This window comes from Panthera onca, chromosome B2 (genome assembly GCF_046562875.1).
Source record: "Panthera onca isolate mPanOnc1 chromosome B2, mPanOnc1 haplotype 2, whole genome shotgun sequence".
NCBI lineage: Eukaryota > Metazoa > Chordata > Mammalia > Carnivora > Felidae > Panthera > Panthera onca.
In genome coordinates this window covers 105,047,579-105,064,442 of record NC_138343.1, presented here as the reverse complement: position 1 = coordinate 105,064,442, position 16,864 = coordinate 105,047,579, and the positions used below count along the sequence as shown (strand labels likewise).

General features: G+C 35.1%; 1 protein-coding gene across 1 annotated transcript in view; it reads right to left on the bottom strand.

Moving 5' to 3' along the window:
- The window catches only part of RFX6 (regulatory factor X6), a 57,020-nt gene that overhangs the window by 14,003 nt on the left and 26,153 nt on the right, over positions 1-16,864 (bottom strand). Inside the window, exons 7-10 of the mRNA XM_060616490.3 lie at positions 10,182-10,289; positions 5,734-5,811; positions 5,504-5,617; positions 2,272-2,321 (exon numbers count right to left, since the gene is read on the bottom strand). Of these exons, the coding sequence (XP_060472473.2) occupies positions 2,272-2,321; positions 5,504-5,617; positions 5,734-5,811; positions 10,182-10,289 (350 nt within the window). The remainder of the gene's footprint in view (positions 1-2,271; positions 2,322-5,503; positions 5,618-5,733; positions 5,812-10,181; positions 10,290-16,864) is intronic.

Sequence of the window (16,864 nt, the reverse complement as noted above, 5' to 3'; positions counted from 1 at the left end):
TATTGGCAAGCAGTGACATAATACAGGAAAAAGAATAGAAAATGGAGTTAAACAGACGCTCAATTAAAATCCTGACTCTGTTTTTTAACTAGTCAACTTACTTTAGGCAAATAAATTAACTTCTTTCTGCTGCCAGGTTCCTCATTTGTGGATTTGGGATTGTAACAGCTACTGGGGAATAGTCTAACAAGTTGTGTTTTTTAAAAAATCCACTGTTCAATGATAAGAAATTGGTTAAATGAAGTATAGTATTTTTCAGATGCTATGCAGCCATTTAAAAAGAAAATGTTGAGAGGTGCCTGGGTGGCTCAGTTGGTTAAGCGTCCAACTCCTGATTTCGGCTGAGGTCATGATCTTGCAGTTAGGAGATCAAGCCGGGCTCTGTGCTGGGCATGAAGCCTGCCTAAGATGCTCTCTCTCCTACTCCTTCTGCCCCTCCCCTGCTCACACTCAATCTCTCTCTCTCTCTCTCTCTCATGTTTTTTTTTTTATTTTACTTGAGAAAGAGAGACAGAGTGTGAGTGTGGGAGGGCAGAGAGAGAGGGAGACACAGAATCCAAAGCAGGCTCCAGGCTCCCAGCTGTCAGCACAGAGCCTGACGTGGGGCTTGAACTCAGACTGTGAGATCATGACCTGAACCAAAGCTGATGCTTAACTGACTGAGCCACAGGTGCCCTGGTCTCTCTCTCTCTCTAAGAAAGAAAGAAAAAGAAAGAAAGAAAGAAAGAAAGAAAGAAAGAAAGAAAAAATTGAAAAAAAGAAAAATTTAAAAAATAATGTTGATCCATATTTGTTGATATGAAAGACTTTCACTATATACTGCAATTACAGTATGTATACTATGGTTCCATTTTTTTAATGTGTATATTTACAGGTATTCTTAGAAAAAAACAGTCTATGGGATAATAACATAAGACATTAATGTGGAGAGATCAGGAGTATTATTTTTTAATGCATTTATGCATGTTCTTCATTTTCTACAATGAACTACTTGCATATTTAAGAGATAAATACATAAATAGTCTGCTTCAGGCAGTTGTAAAATTAAGTAAAATAATTTATATAGTCTCAAAGCCCATGTTGTAGTTAATAAAGGTCAGCTATTATTACTATTAACTAATAATGCCTGCCCCTAAGTAAGCACAGCCATTCTGTTGTGACACAGAAATGTTAAGTGTACTTAATTCAGAGATCAGATTAGATGTTTAAAGATTACATATTGATAATTAAAAGAAACTATTGGTCTGGACAATACTATTATATAAATAAATAAAACGATCTACAGGAAAAAGTAAATCAAAAATAAACTTTGTTTTGTCAGTCATCATGTATTTATTGAGCATCAACTATGTCCATCCTACGTGTATTTGTGCCTCAAATACTAAAATAAATTTCATTTTTTCATTAGACTTTATTTACAAAGAAAAATTTTCGTTTTTATTTTTGAGTTTTTATTGTTCACACATCAGAAAGTTTTTGTGAAAAATCTTCAGGTACCATTTCAATTTCAGATTTTTTTTTTATTGAAGTATAATCGACAAACAACATGATATTAGTTCCATGTGTACAACATAGTGATTTGACATTTGTGTACATTGTGAGCTCATCACCACCATAATCCAGTTACCATCTGTCATCAGTTACCAGAGGGGATGCGGGTCCTGGTGGGGCAATATGGATGAAAGGGATCAAAAGGTATAATGTTCCCAGGATGGGAAATACAGTCTATTTAAGATCTTATTCCTTTGTTAAAAGAAGATGGTAATTCCATTATGCCACTTTATGATTTTTCAGTTAAGGCCAATAATAACAAATAATAATGTTAATAAGTAATCTTTAATAACAAAGATAAAATAATTTTTCTTATAATTTTTATTATTGTGGTTTATTTTCCATCAATTATCCATTTTATTTTCCTGTAGCCAGTTTCTAAAATGTAAATTATCCCATTTATTTTCCTGTAGCCAGTTTCTATTGAAGAACTTCTCAGTATTTCAAAGGTCAGTACACTTAAATATTTATTTTTCACTTGGACATCTCTCATATTAAAAGGATTTCAAGATTATTCTATCAATTTTGCTCAGTGAGGTTTGAGTATAAAGGTTGAGGCACATCTTCTAACTAATACAAAGGGACAGGAGCAGGAAAGTAATCTTTATAAACAAACGAATTGTTATTTAATGTTTTCCTTTAATATAATGGATAGGTAATATAATGGATGTAGTTAAATTCTACATTAAGAAACTACCACATTTTATTGACTGAACCTACCTTTCAGGCATTTCTTGCATTGTTGCAGGAATGAGTACATCTGTAAGAACCTTAATCACAGCAAAAGAGAATTAACATAAATCCTTACTTAGTATTTTTGTAGAAAGACACTTATTTGTCAATTACTTTTCATTCCTAGCTTTCTAGAGAATAATATACTAACTCATTTCTGGAAGTTATACTTTTATCTCTAAAATGAATGTATGTGTGAGGTGCATGTGTAAGAAAGGTGAGGGGTGGGGATCTAGAAACATTACAATCCTAGGTTAGCCTAGGAACACTAATATCCTGGGTCCAGAGAGTTAATTATCAGAACACAAAGAATAATGAAAAGATGGTCAACATCACTCATCATCAGAGAAATACAAGTCAAAACCACAATGAGATACCACTTCACACATGTCAGAATGGCTAAAGTTAACAACTTAGGAAACAAAAGATGTTGCTAGGGATGTGGGCAAAGAGGAACACTTCTGCACTGCTGATGGGAATGCAAACTGTGCAGCCACTCTGGAAAACAGTATGGAGGCTCCTCAGAAAGTTAACAACAGAACTACCCTATGACCCAGCAATCACACTACTGGGTATTTATCCAAAGGATACAAAAATGCTGATTTGAAGGGGCACATGCACCCCAATGTTTATAGCTGCACTATCAACAATAGCCAAATTATGGAAAGAGCCCAAATGTCCATTGACTGATGACTGGATAAAGAAGATGTGATATATATCTATATACAGTGGAGTATTACTCTGTGATCAAAAAAAAAAAAAATGGAATCTTGCCATTTGCAACGACGTGGATGGAACTAGAGTGTATTCTGCTAAGCAAAGTAAGTCAGTCAGAAAAAGACAAATACCATATGATTTCACTCATATGTGGAATTTAAGAACCACAACAGATGAACATAGGAGAAGGGAAGGAAAAATAAGATAAAAACAGACAGGGAGGCAAACCATAAGAGACTCTTAAATATGGAGAACAAACTGAGGGTTGCTGGAGGGGTGGTGGATGGGGGAGATGGGCTAAATGGGTGACAGGCATTAAGAAGGGCACTTGTTGGGATGAGCACTGGGTGTTCTATGTAAGTGACGAATCACACTGGGTTCTACTCCTGAAACCAATACTACAATGTATGTTAACTACCTTGAATTTAAATTAAAAATTAAAAAGAAAATAATACTGAAAGAAAGGGCTAGACTGAGCCCTAAACATGGATGAGGTGGGTAGGACCTGAGAATTAGTAGAAAGAAGAATTTAGATAGTGTTGACTGATCCCAGCTCAAGAAAAACTAGAATAAAGAAAGAGGGGACAAAATAGGATATGAGCAATGCAGATCCATTAAGCTGACTGATAAACTGAGTGGTCCAGCCTGAGGAAAAGGACCAAGAGGAGAAGATATTTCAAAATGTGGGTAAACCCTAATCTTCAAAGGCCTATGTAGCCTACCAGAAAAATGTACAGGTATTCCATGTGTATAAGACAGTATTGTATATGCCCAGTATGTTAGTTACCAAGAATTGGACTTGGTAATCATGTACTGTTTTATGGACTAAAAGCTGACCACTCTCCTGAGAGGAATGAAGATCTTCCAGAAACTCATTCTGCAATGAGAATTGTAAATTGCTCTATTTACAATGCTTACTGTGTCTCCCTGGGTCCACTATGAGGAGAAAAAACTTAATTCATTTAAAGGTACTTAAACTCAGGACTTTTGTGTTGAACTGAAAAAAACAAAACAAAACAAAAAACCAGACCATTTGTAAAGAAAAAAGAAAGAATATGCTTTAAGAATATTTCTTGGGGCACCTGGGTGGCTCAGTCGGTTAAGCGACCAACTTCAGCTCAGGTCATGATCTCAACAGTTTGTGGGTTCAAGCCCCACGTCGGGCTCTGTGCTGACAGCTTGGGGCCTGGAGCCTGCTTCTGATTCTGTGTCTCCCTCTCTCTCTGCCCCCCCCCCCCCCCGCTCACACTCTGTCTCTCTCTGTCTCTCAAAAATAAATAAATGTAAAAGAAAATTTTTATTAAAAGAGTTATTTCTTGGAGGTACTGAATAGTGTTCCAAAGAGCTTTACTTTGATGGTGGTAAATGTGTATGCATGAGACCCGGGGGCTTTTCTTATACCCTCTCTTGGAGCCACCTTATTTCCCTTTTCTGCTTACTTCTTCAAGTCTTAAACATTGCAATCAGTTACTGCAAACTAAACCTTCTCCCTCTAAATAATGATACTCATATGCAACCCAGAAAAATGAGACAATCCTCACTCTCCTTTGTCCCTCTTCAACGTGAATTTGAACTAAAGGCAGAGAATATACTGCACTTGCTCCGTCCTCTTATCCTGTGATAGGAAGAACTTAACAGAGGATGAAAATATGGGCTCTCCCATTCTGGCTCAAGACTACCTACCAGTTCTTGGTGTGCAAAGTTGCTTCCAGTCAGAGTTCATCTAGCTTCTGCTGAGAACCTAATAGTAGCAACCAGTTTAGGAGGATTTTATTTTCTAAATGCTTAACAGGGTTCTAGTTTGGGTTTTCTTGCAAACTCAGATTATGTTTTAAAAGGAAAGGTTTTGTTTTCCTTCTGACAATTGAACAGGTAAGTGCAGACAAACTCACTTTAAAGTACCCAGATTGCAACACAGTTTTCTCCCTTAGCCTCGACCTTGCTGTTGCTCTAACTAAGGAACTGACTGTCAGGGAATTAGATTCTCCCTCTTCCCAGATAAATGTTTGGCTAGAAGGCCAACCAGTTCATCTTTGTTTGTAATGTCTTCATGATCTTTCTGTAGACATCTGAATACTCTTATTTGGTTTTAGAACAGAAATGAACATTAATACATTAAACCTAGAGATTTCCAATATTTTTAAGTTGTTAATCCCATAAGAGTGTTTAACTCTGCTTTCCCCCCAGAAACACTGACGGTAAAAAAGCCATCATATTATTCACTCTGAAAACACCTTAAACAGGTAATAAAAATTAACAAAATTTAATGTATTAGTGAGTATGTCATATTTTGAATCATTAACTGTAAACAGATTGATTTTATTTTAATGTAAATTTAACCATAACATATGTACTATTAAATACTGGTTTCTCATCAGAAAAAAATAATACTGTCTCTCCAGCCAGAAATAACAAATTTATTGAACATACAACGCAAAAATTTAGATAGAATACTTATAAAGAAAACATGCGGTTTGTGTTTAAGACACCCCAAAGAGCTTACCTTATAAAGAATTGAGTCACAAACACAGAAAATGTCAATGATAACAGGGTTTTCAAGCAGGGGAAGAAGATGATCAGGCATTCCTTGCCAAAAGTGTAATAAGAAATGCTGGATCTAGTTATAAAGCAAAAAGTATAAACATTAAGATTCTTCCTTAACATGAACTCATAAAGAACAAGACAAGAAAGTACACACAATATGATCAGCAAAGCATTCTTTGTCGTCCTTACCTCTTCAAAGTTTCCATTAATTGCATTGTCCAGGATGCACTGGCAGTGAGTTTTATACATCATTATGAGGGTATCAACCTATTTCAAGGAAGAAAACGCTTAACCAAAGAATCCTTTCAATACTGCCTTCATTTGTTTATGCATTCATTTGTCCAGCATGCATTTTTTTAAGCTCCTATTATGGACCAGGCATTGTGCTCAATGTCAAGGAATCAAAAACAAACGTACAGTTCTTATTTCCAGGAACTTAATGCCTTGTGAAGGGAGAAAGGCAAGCAAATAGACAATTACCGTATAGTATCATAGGAACAATGAAAAGCTGATTGAGCAAGGAGCTTTGGGCCAAAGCAACATTGTGCTTTTCTACCTAAGAAGAGAATTACTTCTGATTGCAGAAATACACACAAAATGGTAAAATACATCAAGTGTCCACACAGCGTTTTATTAAGTGGGTGGTGGGCAGTGTGGCATAGCGGTTTCCAGTTTGGGGTCTGGAATTGGTTAAACTGAGTGCCCAGTTCAACTACACTACTTTGCACAGGTTGTTTTGTCTCTGAACCCTAAGCTTTTTCTCTTTAAGTAGGATAGTAATAACATATTACCCACATGGTATTAAAAAGATTAAATAAAATATCAGGCAGATAGAAGAGTGCCTGGTACACAGTAAGATCTCACTAAATATTACTCGAAATTAGTAACATCAAATGCCTCATATTTACCCAAAAAATATTTGAATAGTTAATGCCCATTCTGAAAAGTCTCTGCTTCCATGTTACCACAGATACTTGGATTGCATAGTTAAAACATGTTAAACGTATTCTAAAATCTGTAATGGATTAGAACTAGATAATATTTTAATAGATTAATAATAGTCAAATATCTGTATTTTACAAGCTAGAAATATCACTACCTGTTACTGGTTGTGTAGTCTGTGTGAACAAGAACATGGCTTAGAGGTTACAGGTGTGAGTTTTTACCTGGATTTGAATACTAGCTCTAACCTGCCACTTACTAGCTGTATGATGTCGAGCAAGCTACTTAACATTTGTGTGTTTTAAATTTCTCATTTGGGAAATAGAGATGATAATAACAGTACATTTCTAATAGGGTTGTTATGAGGACTAAACAAATGAACACATGCAAAGTGGTTGGAATAACCCATAATACATGCTGAGAGACTGACCATTAGATTTACTTTTATCCCAACAGTATCTAGGGTGGTGATGGCAATGGGGGTGTCCCATTGTAACCCTCCAGTCTCCAATATTTATCCCTACAGCCTAGTGACAGCACACATCTTTGTTACTTAGCTCAAAGCTGTAAAATGATGACATGCAAATTACCAATATCCCTGCAAGGAGGTATGCTGACTACAGGACACCTCTAGCAGAATATGTCACCATTAATGCAATTGAGACATGGTCCATATTTTAGTCAATGATATTACATTTTTAAATAGGTTTCCAGGACATATTTTTAAAAATAAGGATAAGGACAGTATGAAATACAGAGAGGAAATCACAACTGTTGTCAAAAATTAACCCTTTGAAAAACAGTGTGGAGGTTCCTCAAAAAATTAAAAATAGACCTACCCTATGACCCAGCAATAGCACTGCTAGGAATTTACCCAAGGGATACAGGAGTGCTGATGCATAGGGGCACTTGTACCCTAATGTTTATAGCAGCACTCTCAACAATAGCCAAATTATGGAAAGAGCCTAAATGTCCATCAACTGAATGGATAAAGAAATTGTGGTTTATATACACAATGGAGTACTACGTGGCCATGAGAAAGAATGAAATATGGCCCTTTGTAGCAACGTGGATGGAACTGGAGAGTGTGATGCTAAGTGAAATAAGCCATACAGAGAAAGACAGATACCATATGTTTTCACTCTTATGTGGATCCTGAGAAACTTAACAGAAACCCATAGGGGAGGGGAAGGAAAAAAAAAAGAGGTTAGAGTGGGAGAGAGCCAAAGCGTAAGAGACTCTTAAAAACTGAGAACAAACTGAGGGTTGATGGGGGATGGGAGGGAGTGGGGGTGGGTGATGGGTATTGAGGAGGGCACCTTTTGGGATGAGCACTGGGTGTTGTATGGAAACCAATTTGACAATAAATTTCATATGTTGAAAAAAAATTAACCCTTTGATCCCTGAAATATAAATAAGCTTTGATCCTAAAATATAAATAAGCTTCTTTCTTCACAAGTATTTCCACTTATGTGTTCAAATGTATTCTTTTGTACACAAATCAGTTAAAGTTTTTAATCTTACTATTGGTACTACATTTGCTTATTTAATATTCACATAGTCTTCGGACTATGTAAATTTTTATTGTAGCATTGCATTATTTACAAACATAATTTTGCTCAGTTTTCTGAGAATAACACACCACCTTATAGAGGGCAGGAGCAGAGGCAAGGCTTATCTCCAGTAAAGTTAGTATGTGGTGAGGGTGGTAACTGCCTTGAGTGACACCATGATGAGGCAGAAAGTGGTCCCTCAGCTTTGGCCAACCCCCACCTCACTGGGATCAACTTTTCACAGGGAAGTCCCATCCTTTCTGTCTCAAGAAAGCAGGTGCTTAAAGTGCTTAGCTTCAGCTCCACCCTTCTTTCTAGAAACTGACAAGTTACTTGGGGAACTGGGATACTGGCTAAGAAGGTGAAAAGCAGCATCCAACTGTTTTCGAGGGACAAAGAGGATGTTAGTCCCTAGTGCTCATGATGAGGACCGCTGGGAATGAACTTAGAAACCAGGGGTTATTTAAGCATCCTGATACCTGAGTGAGAAATGATCTACAGACCAGGGTTTCAAGTTGACAGGTAAGGAATTCCTTGGAAGCTAGCAGAGAAATTGAAATTAACTATTGAAACATGCTTTCATTTCTTTTTTTTTTTTTTCTTTGTTGCCCTCTCCATTCCCTTCTCTTTCACCAGGTAGATTTACTTACACAGCAAACATCTTCATGATATGCTTACATGTAAGCAATTCTTTCCACAAAGGGACCCAACAATACTCTCCTCCAAAGAACCATGTTCCCTGGAGTCCCACTGATTTCCACAGGTTTCTCCACAGACTGCCACATGAGGCATCCAAGTCTAAAGTTATAATATCACACCTTACAAGATTTAAAAAAAATGATGTGATAATCTCAAGAAATACGATGGGAGAGGAGAATGGTAGAAAGTGGACATACTTCAGGGGACTTGCTTGGAATCAGCATCTGAGAATTATCTTCAATATTTTGCCTATTCTTAACAGGAATAGTAGGTCATCAGAATAAATCCTGGAAGTGACTGTACAATTCTACTTATCTGTCAATAGATCTTTTTATCAATGCATTATTTTTATTTCCAGTTTCTACACAAACCCACTACTAAGTCAGCTGGACATTAGTTAATCACATTCCTCTGTCTTTGTACATCAAGAATACGAACTGACTTAACATACTGTTAAAGATATTTTCCTTGGGGCGCCTAGGTGGCTCAGTCAGTTGAGCATCTGACTTCAGCTCGGGTCATGATCTCACTGCTCGTGATTTCGAATCCCACGTTGGGTTCTGTGCTGACAGCTCAGAGCCTGGAGTCTGCTTCACATTCTGGGTCTCCCTCTCTCTCTGCCCACCTCCTCCCTCAGCTCACACTCTGTGTGTGTGTGTCTCTCTCTCAAAAATAAATAAATGTTAAAAAAATTAAAACAAAAGATATTTTCCTTAAATGTTAATAAGAAATGAACTTTGGTTGAAAAAAAATGCAGAAATCATTATGCCCTGATTTAATAATGGATGCTGCCGTTAGTCAGCCAGTAGGAACTCAGCAAATGACTTTAGAAGTTCAGAAATAGAGGAGGATTTACTCTTAGATTTTACTATATAAGCATTGAAAAGTCACATTAAGGATTGTTTTTAAACTGAATCCTATGAAACTGTTTCTTCCTTAACTTTCAAAAAAATTGCAACTATAACGGAACACAGAATTTTAGAACGGAAAGGAAGCTTTGTCAACTTCTAGTATAGTCCTTGACATTCATCTAGATATTACCCCCTCAGTGCTAGGAACAAATTGTCCTAGACAAGTGCCTGATGACTGCTGAAATTATATGAAGCTAATCAAAAACATAAAGCTTATAATTAAACTGCATGTGAGAGACACATTCTCATATTTTCTTCCTTGATAATTGAGTTTTAGATAAAAAATAATCTTTAGTATTTTGAGGTTTATTTTGCCAACTTATGACTACATACTATCATGGAGATGGTAAATAATTAATTGGAAAGTGTTTAATCAATGTTAGTAAACATTTGTCCCTCCTATAAATCAGTCAATTATGTTTGATTATGCAGATTTCTGACTGCTTCCTGCAAATGCCATGAGATTCCCAGCAAATGGCGATAGGGAACCAACATATCAGAATATCAATAAAGAAGTATCTTTAATTGATACCTTGTCTTTAGAAATGCATCCCTGGTACACAAGGTGTTGAGCACTGGGGAATTCTGGAAGAAGTGTTCCAGTTTTTGAACTTAGTGAATATTTACGAGTGAAGCCACCCTATAATTTAGAAAAATGAAAAGAAATAAATCATTATCAACTATTTGGCTCTGAAATACCATTCTAATAAAATAGAAACCCATAAAATATCATTCTTCTTCATCCTGCAAACGATGACAAATTAAGAGATTTTGGTAAACTGTTCAGATCATTCAATTGAACAAAGAAGAGCTGTCAGCAGAATCGTTGTTTCCAAATCATAAATAATTTCATAGTCAGGATATTTTCCCTATTATTTTGGATTTTAGTTTTGAACATTTGTCAGTTTATACAACTTTAAGAAATTTAATTTTAGTTCACATTTGTTAATGGCATAAGTTTTGAAAGACCTACTTTTAGAACTGTTGAATTTGAACTATATGAGGATCAAGAATTGCCAAATCCATTTATGGATTGTGTAAACAAGATGATAAGAAGTTAACTAATTTGTTTAGTCTCAGAAATAATTAGTGATAGCTTGGGAGTGGAGCTTAAGTCTTCTCATTCCCAAATTGGTACTCTGGACTTTCTCATCTCAACCTTACCCCACCCTGAATTTACATATGTGTTCTTCTTTTGATCCCTTGGAGAATAGCATACTTCTAGTAGTCTTCAAAAATTAGAAAAAGTGACAAAAAACAAATAATATATAATGCCACAGGGTTGATGTACCTACAAAAAATCCACACAGAAAGAGAGAATGCATATTTGTGATGGAACCAGAGCCTCAGCAAATCCGTCTCCCAGGTCATAACTAATTGTTCCTGCCCCTCAAACACAGTTTTAGCAAACTGGATCATAATAAAAAGTTTAGGCAAAGAATGAAATTGTGACTATAGAATAGGAAGGAAAGTATTCCTGGCAAGGACAAAATTTCATTCTTTCCCATAGTTTTCCTGTATTTTCTTCTACACTTTTTGTATTTCTTTGTTTGTCTCTGTCATATTGAAGATTTATTGCTTATACAAGTTAGGTTCCTACCCTGTATTATCATTCCCAACATTTGTAGACTATTACAGACTTACATGTTAAATCACTAAGAAGTTGGGAGGACTTTCAGTCCTCAAAGCAGGTATTTTAAGAACATTGATTTCTCATTTGAACGGATTTGATATAAGCTTTCTCATTTGAACGGATTTGATATAAGCTTTCAAAAATTTTTTATTGAAAGTGCAGTAGAAATCTATTTCTTTCAGATTAGGTTTTAGTTATCACCCTTGTTATGCTTTATTTTCAAGTATGGATAGAAAAGAATTATTCTGATTAAATAATTCTTAAGGATTTAAAAAAATTTTTTTAAGTTTATTTATTTATTTTGAGAGAGAGCACAAGGGAACAGGGGAAGGGTAGAGAGAGAGGGGGAGAGAGAGAATGCCGAGCAGGCTCCGTGCTGTCAGTACAGAGCCCTATGCAGGGCTTGAACTCATGAACCATGAGATCATGACCTGAGCCAAAACCAAGAGTTGGACACTTAACTGACTGAGCCACCCAGGCGCCCCTAATTCTTAAGAAATTAATAAAGAACTACTATATAAATGATTAACTATCATGAACTGATATATTAGCACAGTTAATCCCAATCCATTCTACTTAATCAGTCTTAAGAATTCAAGATATATTTCAAATATTTTTGATGCTTGGATTTGTCATTTATGAGCATCAATCATCATTGTACAGTCAAAGAGTGGCATTGTCAATAAATTGGGAAAATAATAGGATGTGAGAAGTAAAGACTTTAATCTTAAAAGGAGGAAAAAGTAATTGGCAAAGAATATGAAACTAACATTTGATAGATAAACATAACAAAAATGCACTTAAATTCTAATTTTAGGAAAGTTTACATTGTTTTCTTATGCCTTTTCTCATGGGTGAAAAATCATGTTTATTCATCCCAAAATGTAATTCGGTGAGATTGGAAAAGAGAGATAGAGAAACAGAGACCAAACAATGGCAATACATGTGTTGTATTAAATCTAAGTTAGGAATATGAGATAGTCTCATTTCCATTGACAAATATAATTAATAATCAAAAATCTTTCCACAAAGGGAAAAAAACAGGCTCAGAAGATTTAATAGGTGAATTTTATCAAGCATTCAGAAAGCAGATATTTCAAACTTAAAAGATTTTTTTTTTCAGACAGTGGAAAAGAAGAACCTCTTTCCAATTCATTTGAAAACTTTTATGCCAAAACTGGACAAGGACAGAAAAAGAAAGAAAAATCATAGGCCAATACTGGTTATTATCATACTTGAAACAGTACCAAATAAAATACTTGCAAACCAAATCCAACAGTCAATAAGAATGATAATAACCAAGTCAGGCTTAAACACACTACATTGACAGAAGAAAAGGCGGGGTGGGGGGTAGAATACCATATGTAATCATCTCAATTGATCCAAAAAAAGTATTTGTTAAAAATCCAGCCACCATTGGGGCACCTGGGTGGCTCAGTCGGTTAAGCGTCCGACTTCAGCTCAGGTCATGATCTCACAGTCCGTGAGTTTGAGCCCCGCGTCTGGCTCTGTGCTGACAGCTCAGAGCCTGTAACCTGCTTCGGATTCTGTGTCTCCTCTCTGCCCCTCCCCTGCTCATGCTCTGTCTCTCTCTGTCTCAAAAATAAATAACAACATTTAAAAAAATCCAGCCACCATTCACTTCTCTTTCTCCCTCTCTGTCTATGCTAGAAACAGAAAAAAATTTCCTTAATCATTCAATAATCTATCAAAATATCAAAAAATAAAAAATATGAAAATAATCTAACAAAAACCCACAGCAAATATCATACTTAATAGTAAATAGCAAGTTCATTACTATTTGACCTGTTTTGCAAGAAATATTAAAGACAGTCTTGTGGGTTAAAATGAAAGGACACTAGACAATAACCTGGAGTCATATGAAGAAATTATGATCCCAATAAAGGTAAACACATGGGCAATTATAAAACCTGGTATTATTATAGCAATAGCTGTAACTCCACTCTCTGTTTTCTACATGATTTAAGAGACCACTATTTCTCTTTTAAAAAAAACAATTAGTCTAAAAGCTAGTATTATTGTAACTTTGGTTTGTAACTCCACATTTTCTTTTCTACATGATTTAAAGACTAATGCATTATTTAAAAACAACTATTAGTATATGTATTTTGGACACACAATTTATAAAGATGTAATTCTGTAACATCAATAACTGAAAGAGGTAAGGACCAAACTTGAAAGGAGCAATGTTATGTATATTATTGAAGTTAAGCTGGTATAAATTCAAGTTAGAATGCTATAACTTTAGGATAATAAATGCAATCCCCATGGTAGCCAAAAAGAAATTAGTTGCATCATATACACCAAAGCAAATGAGAAAGGAATTAAAATATTCACTACCTAACAACAGAATACACATTTTTCACAAGTGCACATAGAACATTTTCAAGGTTGCACCATATGTGAGGCCACAAATTGAGTCTCAATGGATTTAAAAAGATAGATATAAAACAAAATATTTTATCTGGCCAAAATGGCATGAGGTTAGAAATCAAAGCAGAAGGAAAACTAGGAAAATTCACAAATTTGTGGAAATTAAACATACTCTTTTTTGAAAGTTTATTTATTTTGAGAGAGTGAGAATCCCAAGCAGTCTCTACTGTCAGCACAGAGCCTGACACGAGGCTCAATCTCACAAACCATAAGATCATGACCGGAACTGAGATCAAGGGTCAGACACTTCACCGACTGAGCCACCCAGGCACTCCAGTAGATCAAAGGAGAAATTATAAGGGAAATTAGAAAATTCTTAGAAATGAATGAAAATGGAAACATACTACATCAAAATTACAGGATGCAGTGAAAGTGGTGCCAAGGAAATTTATAGCTATAAATGCTTACATTAAAAAATCTCAAATCAACAATCTAAGTAAACAACTTCAGGAACTAGGAAAAGAACAAACTAAACCCAAGTTGGGCAGAAGAAAGGAAATAACAAAGATGAGAACAGAGATAAAATGAAATAGAGAATAGAAAAACAATAAAGAAAATCAATGAAACCAAAGGTTAGTTCTTTAAAAAGGTCAAAATTGACAAATTCATAGGTAGACTGACTGAGAAGAAAGAATAGAGAAGACTCAAATGATTAAAATAAAAAAAAGGAAAAACTCCTGAGTCTACCGAGAAAGGATTTTAAGAGAATACATGAACAAATGTACATCAACAAGTTGTTTAACCTAGATGAAATGGATAAATTCCTAGAAACACAAATTCTACCAAGATTGAATCACAAAGAAAGAGAATACAGTATCTGAATCAGTCTATAATCAAGGAAATTGAATTAGTAATCACAAATCTGACAAAGAAAGGCTCTGATCCTATGGTTTCACTAGTGAATTGTACCAAACATATAAAGAAGAATTAACACCATACTTTCTTGAAGTTTTCCCAAAAATTGAGGAGGAAGGAACACTTTTTAACTCATTTTATGAGGCCAACATTATTTTGATACCAAAGTCAGACAAAAACACAAGGGAAAAAAACAAAACAAAACAGGCCAATATACCTTATGAACATTCATGCATAAATCCTCAGCAAAATACTAATAAAGTGAACTCAGCAACATGTTAGAAAGATTATACACCATGACCAAGTGAGATTTATTCCTTGGATGCAAAAATCAATCAGTGTAATAGACCACCTTAACAGAATAAAGAGAGGAAAACACATGATTTCAATTGATGCATTTGACAAAATTTGACACACTTTCCCAATAATAATACTTAACAAACTAGGAATTTACCTCAACATGATAAAAGTCACATCAAAAACCCACAGCAAACATCATATTCAATAGTGAAAGACCAAAAGCATTTCCTTAAGAGCAGGAACAAGGCAAGAATGCCCATTTTCACTGCTTCTTTTCAACATAGTACTGGAAGTCCTAGCCAGAACAGTTAGGTAAGAAAAAGAAACAAAATGCATCCAAATTGGAAAGAAAGAAGTAAAATTATCTGCTTGCAGATGATACGATCTTATATGTAGGAACCCATAGAGATTGCACAAACACAAAAAAAAACCCTGTTAGAAATAAGTGAATTTAGCACAGTAACAGGATACAGTCAACATGAAAAACTCAGTTGTATTTTCATAATAATGAACAATATGAAAAGAATTAAGAAAACAATTTTACTTACAATAGTATTAAAAAGAATAAAATACATGGGAATTAACCAAGGAGGTAGAAGACTCATATAATGAAAATTATGAAATAATGCTCAAAGAAATTAAAGCATAAAGGAAAGACATCCTATGTTCATGACTTGGAAAACTTACTGTTATGATGTCAATAGTACCCAAAACAATCCACAGATTCAATGCAAAATCTTAATGATGGTTTTTGCAGAAATAGAAAAATCCATCCTAAAATTCATATGGACTCTCAGGAACCCCAAATAGTAAAAACAATCTTGAAATAAAAACTAAGTTGGAGAAGTCACAATTCCTGATTTTAAAACTTACTAAAAAGCTACAATAATCAAAAGAGAGTAGTGTTGACACAAAGACAAACATACAGTGGAACAGAACAGAACACTCAGAAGTAAACCCTCACAAAAACTGCCACATGATTTTTGACAAAGGTACCAATAGCGTTCGATGGGGAAAGGGCAGTCTTTTCAACAAATGGTGCTGGAAAAATTGGATATCCACAGGTGAAAGAATGAAGATAAGCCTTTACCAAATACCATGTAACAAATTAATTCAAAATGAATCAGATATTCAAAATATAAGACCTAAACTATGCAATTCTCAGAAGAAATGATAGGGAAAAATCATAACTTTAGATTTGGCAATGATTTCTTAGATATGAGAACAAAAACAAAAACAGACAAATTGGACTTGCTAAAAATTAAAAACTTCTGTGCATCAAAGAACACTGCCAACAGAGTAAAAAGATAATCAATGGAATGGGAGAAGATATTCCCATATCATATATCTGATAAGGGATTAATATCCAGGACATATGGAGAACTTGTAAAACTTAACAACAACAAAACAAACAGCCTGCTTCAAAAATGGACAAAGGATGTGGACAGACATTTCTCTGAAGAAGATATACATTAGTCAACAAGGACATGAAATGATACTCAATATTGCTAATCATTAGGGAAATATTTCAAAGAAGAGAACTGGCCAATAAAAACCCTAAAAAATGCAACCTTGTATTTTTGATGCAGTTATTAAAAGCAATTTTCAAATGAAAATCACAGGTGCCGTTTTGCATCCATTGGATTGGCAAGAACTAAAATGTCATTCAATGCCACGTATCAGTGAGAATGTGGAACAAAAGGAATGCTCACACATGGTTGGGCAGATATAAATTGATATAACCATTTTGGAAAACAACTTCATCTTAACTAGTAAAGTTAGGCATGAGCGTATCCTAGAACCTGGAATTCCATTTCTGCACATGTGTGCCTGGAGGATGTTCATGCACTAGTTTTTCAGAAAAAAAAAAAGTCCACCCCTGTTGAGATGAGCACTGGGTGTTGTATATAAGCGATAAACCATGGGAATCTATCCCCAAAACCAAGAGCACCCTTTACACGCTGTATGTTAGC